We start from the raw sequence: 5,394 nt of genomic DNA, 5'->3' as shown, positions 1-5,394 counted from the left end.
CATGTTGAAAAGTCTAAGTATGGGCGTTGGTTCGCACGTACCTTCTTGCGTCGTGTGCCAGTCGCACCTCCCGATGTTGGGGTGTGACAACTAATTTGCTTATGGGCTGACATAAGTGGTAGTTTCTCAAAGACAAATAATATTTACGAGAGGTAGCCCAGCGTGAGCAATTTGTCCTACTTTTTTTGCTGAGTTCGGCATCCAAATAGTGTACTTTGAACTGCATTTCCGTCCAATGTAAAGCACAGATGATCCTATCAAGAAACTATTGATGTTGCTGGTTACTTAGAACCACCAAATTAACAGGTCAATTTACCCAATAGTCTGGCCGATGACATTTCTTCAAGAAGCAACACATCTTGATAAAACAACAAAGAGGTTCTTCATTCTCAAAGACTCGAACATAAGGCTTTTGGTTAAAGGTAGAAGGATACCAACCATCCCACCGCGCCTTTGATGGGTGAACATTTCAAGTATGAATTATCAACAAACGTATTATTAAGGCTGAAAATGCACTTGGTATAATTAACTTTCCACTCTCAAGACCTACAATGTCAAGAAATGTCAATATAACAAATCACCAAACTGAGAAGCAATAAAGAAAATGCGAGGAAATTTAAGCGGAATTTACAAGGTCAAAGGAGGCATCTGTCACCATAAAGGGAACAAAAATCCATTTCATTTGCACTCAACACCAGCTTCTGCAGCACGACGAGGCTTGTTTTTCCGCCTATGCCTATTATGACGAAAACCATTGGATCGAGTAGACTCATCAGTGCTTGATTTAGTTCCATTACCATTTTCCTCTTCTGCTGAATCGTGTTTTTTCTTCAACCTCGTATTCCGTTTCCTCTTCTTTCCATTCTCCAATGCATTAGAACTTTTTATCTCTAAGTTTGGAATTCCAGTTTTTTCATCCTCGGCATCCTCCTCTTCTATTATTTCAGCTACTTCATCAATGTCATCTTTAAGCGACTTTTGTGGCCTTCCCCGTCTCTTCTGTGCAGGGATTTTCTCTTCCTCGTCGCTTCCTGGATCATCATGGTCACTCACAGTCAGTTTCTTCCCTTTCCCTCTACCTCGAACCATGGCTTAAGGACCTGTGACTTCAGTAAAGTTGCACTTGAAATACCTGCTAAACAAACGAAACCTTTAGCAGAGGCTAACCAAACGAACCAAGTAAGGTTCCTAATTGATAAATGGACCTTGGGCCTAACTCAACCCCAAAAGCTAGCTTATGAGGTGAGGATTGCCCGAGACCATATAAGGAAACCAAGGACTTCAAATCCCTCCGATATGGGACAACTCAACACTAATGAAAGGCCGAAAAAAAGACAATCATATGGTAGGACATTCAATTTATCTTCTTTTCCAGGTAATAGAACAAAATACTGCACAACACTTAAAGTCATGACACGTCATCAACCGTTAAGCAAATGCAATGTCTCATTTTTCTTTTATTTTTACAGATAATACATGGTAAGGGGAGGCAAGAAATCTTTCACTTTACGAAAGAGAAAGCAAAATTATGCAAACGAGGTGATCATGCTCTTGATTGTATCAAATGCTTACAGGAGGTTCTGACTTAGAGGACATAAATTGTGTAATAAGGCCAGAAATCATGGCATCCATTACCAAGGCAATTTCGGCTGAACTGAGCTTAAGTTTTGAGGAAGTTGCCAAGTGATTGATAAGTTATTCTAAATTGGACAAGAGAAAAATATACCACTGAACATTTAAGTTCATATAACAATTACAAGCTGGAAAGTTATCCTTCACCTGTTAGCTTCTTAGTGGAAAAACACAGTACATTTTTCTTTTAGAATTCTGGTCTATCAAAAACCAATTTTGAAGCAAAAAGCAAAATAAGATATGTCAAAATCTTACCTTAAACACTGATGCACACAGTGATGAAGTTTCTCAAACTTAAAGCAGAACCATCAGCAAATCTAAATTTGAACGCAGTCTGTGAAAAAGTCGAGGCCCTAAAATGTTTCTTTAGTACTCCTAACAGGGTCTAGAAGCTATATATGCCTCCTCCACGACCAGTCTGTGAGAATAGCTGAACGCCCTCTGAGTAAAAAAGACCAAAGTACAGTTACAATCAAGTAGGTGATCAGCAAATACAATTGCAGAGACTTTTGGGAGGAAACAAACCATTATTTGTGAAGAATTCACAAATCACCAGTATCATGCTGTAGCCAAATATATTTCATAATCAGTGGACAATTTATTTGTGAAATGTAGAAGCCCATAACACATACAGCTCAGAGCATCAAGTTGAGTACTATATGATGGAATCAAGTTCTCATTTCCTGATTCTTAAAATCTTCAGGAAAGAATGTGATGCCTTTAGTTATTTCAACTTTAGGACACAATCTAGCATGACCAATAATGGTTATAGTACATTTGATTGTTCTTACCATCATCTACCTGGTTATAAAGCAAATGTTGCTTTATAGTCCTAGTTCTATTTCTGCATGTTATCCATCTCCTACAGCTAACTGGAACCATATCTTATGAAACTCAACATTTTCCTGTTCTCCCTCAGCAGCATAAATATCTGAAAATAACTATAAAACTCAGATTCTTCACCTCCATCCCTACTATATGCTTTGCCATCTTAACAACCACTGAAAGAAGCCCCAAAAATTTGAAACTGTAACTTCCATTGGCATATGTTTGATTGTATCTAAACCTCATCCATCCTCCAAACACGACACAAAGATCAACGACACAAGCAATCCTAGCATAATGCTCTTTCCTCGATCTAAGACTCCTCCATGAATCAAAAGATCTTCAAACCTCTCCTGACTAAACCACCATGACTACATGCAGAAAGAAGAGAAATTTGACAGCACTCTTTCATACTCTTGAAAAGTTGGATTGCATATTCCATCCCCCCATGCTTCCCGAAAAATCCTTTCACTCCTACATTTAAAGCACATTAAGCACACTAGCAACAACCACAGTTACCAAAAATGCTCCACTCTGTAAATCAAACATGAATATTCCCACACAGAGCCAAAATACCCCACATTGAAAGAAGCCCGGTGAGACTAACTTCATGAGGCTTAACTCCAGCAGCTAGCATATCCTGAAATAAGGCTAAAGCTTCACGAGATCCTTGGCAACCACGAAATCATCGCATTCCAAGTAACCAAATCTGGAGTCAACCCCTCTTTACTAATTTCAAGAACAACAGCTTCACAATCTCCTTTCCTAGCGTATCCAGTGATCATCACAATCCATGTAAAATTGTTTGGCATTTTGCCTTCTAACCTTGTTTTTAGAAACAAAATTAAGTGATTCTTCAATTTTCCCACGTTAGAATATGCATATGTCACTCGTGCCGAGGATACAATATCTCTCTAAAAAATTCTGACAAGAACCAATTGGGCATCTCCATATTGCCATAATTATCATACATATCAGTCAAGGCACTTCCCACCAACTCATCTGATTCATATCCAATCCTATATATCATACTATGCCTCTTTATGCAGATCCAATGGACCAACATATGCTGAACAGCACAATTGGAAATGTGTACTTATCCATAACAGCTCTCAATTATTGAAGTATAAAAAATTAGCCAATAGTGTTCAGGGTACCAATGGAATGCTAAAGCTGATATGATCCAATCAAAAGCAAAAATATTCAGGTTTGGGAAGCCAATAATAGCTTGTACACGGGTACCAGTGGAATGCTAAAGTTGAAATGATCCAATCAAAAGCAAAAACATTGGAGTTTTTGGAAACAGAAATTCAGCAGAATATAGATCTCCATAACTTGCATACACACCAACGAGCTTTGACTCAGTGATAAATCGTTCATGTATATGCACGATTTTGACATTACTGCATGAATTTGCTTGATAAGGCCTTCATGCATTTTTGCAATAATAAGCTAAACCTATTTATAGACAAATTGATTGGAGATGTGAGGTAAAAGTTTATGCCAAACTTGAAATCCCAAATGGAAAACAGCCACATAATGTACAGATTTGAATATTCCACAAGATCAAATACTGTCTGAATCTGCATTTGCAAGACTGCAAGATAACAGTCAATGTCGAATATATATTTAACACCACGTTTTCGAATCCAATGAGCACATAATATAACAATGATCTTTTGTATAAGACCACAACTGAGACAGGTATAATAAATTTCCATCTCAATCCTTGATAAAAAGAGATAATTATAGTCAGTTAAATATACACTACCAAATCGTAAGAATGCCTTTTCAGCCTGGAGAGATCTATAGAGCAAGCGAGTGGAGGTATCCGTCCTATTAATTGAAGTGTTCTAAATCAAAACTGAAACAGGCAATACTGTCGCAGGCAAAAACCACTAGAACCTCAGTTTCTACACCTGGCATATATCTTCTCCTTTTTGTATATTTGGACAACAACAACTAGAGCGTACTAATATATAGAGGATTGACATAGCCTACCCCAACTAGTTTGCACTTGAAGCATAGTAAATTGATTGCCGGATTAATTTTGTTAATACCATAACCACTGAAAGACATAAAATTTAAGCAAACTTACAGCACAGGTAGAACCAAATCAAGAAAACAGGAGGAAGTATAAATTCACCTGCTATACATCACATAGCCTAAATCTAACTTAGAATTGAACTAAGATCTAAATAACAAACCATGCAAATTTCAAATTAACAAACAAAATACCAGATCCAGAAGACTAAAGCAGAATTATTACCTTATCCCACCCCCACCTTACCTTATAAAAAAAAAGCATCGTTAAAAATAAATAAGCTGCTGTCAAATTCAACAAAATTGCTAGAACCAAAAAGTATTTCAACACAGCCATACAACAACTACAACTCAATCCTAAAATAGATGGGGTCCACTATGTAATCCTCCAAATCAAAAGATTAACAAAGAGAACACTAGATCCAGAAGATTAAAGCAGTATTCAAACTACAAAGCAGCCATCAAATTCTGTACAAGTGGTAGAACTAAAAAGTGTATATAAAGCCAAAAGACAGTGGAAAAAAGTAATCTTGAACTCACCAAAAGACTCATTTGAAGAAACCAGTCAAACCCATTTGATGGCGTGTTCAAAAAAACCAAGAATAGCTTTGAACCAGCAAAATTAGAAGAAAAAAAATATGGTGACCCAGATCAAGAATAGTGAACCTGAATTCAGAGACTAGAAAAGCTAAAGATTGTATGTCACTGAGATAACAGAAGGACCCTCCATTGCCAAAAACAAAGATAAGAAACCCAAAGGTATGGAGAGAGAGAGAGAGAGAGAGAGAGAGAGAGAGAGAGATAGAGATTTTTCTCAACTGTTTGTGTAGTGCCTCAGCGGCGTGAGTATAACAGCAAAGAGTTTGGTTTCTATTCTGATCTGTTTTCTTGTTA

General features: G+C 37.3%; 1 protein-coding gene across 5 annotated transcripts; it reads right to left on the bottom strand.

Annotated features, from left to right (window-relative positions):
- Positions 1–498: 498 nt before the first annotated feature.
- LOC107774614 (uncharacterized) lies at positions 499–5,394 on the bottom strand. Of its 5 annotated transcripts, none has more exons than XM_016594205.2 (3): positions 5,041–5,394; positions 1,888–2,073; positions 499–1,135 (listed from the first exon to the last, which is right to left on the bottom strand). In XM_016594205.2, exon 3 carries the CDS (start codon positions 1,087–1,089, stop codon positions 679–681), a length of 411 nt encoding a protein of 136 aa, XP_016449691.1. In that variant the 5' UTR covers positions 1,090–1,135; positions 1,888–2,073; positions 5,041–5,394; the 3' UTR covers positions 499–678. The 5 variants fall into 5 exon arrangements, with proteins under 5 accessions (XP_016449691.1, XP_016449689.1, XP_075084012.1 ...); XM_016594203.2 differs by having other exon boundaries at positions 499–1,132; positions 5,041–5,392; XM_075227911.1 differs by lacking the exon at positions 5,041–5,394 and adding an exon at positions 2,158–2,201.

The sequence above is a fragment of the Nicotiana tabacum genome, chromosome 13 (assembly GCF_000715075.1).
Source record: "Nicotiana tabacum cultivar K326 chromosome 13, ASM71507v2, whole genome shotgun sequence".
Taxonomy (NCBI): domain Eukaryota; kingdom Viridiplantae; phylum Streptophyta; class Magnoliopsida; order Solanales; family Solanaceae; genus Nicotiana; species Nicotiana tabacum.
This window is presented reverse-complemented; position numbering and strand designations above follow the sequence as displayed.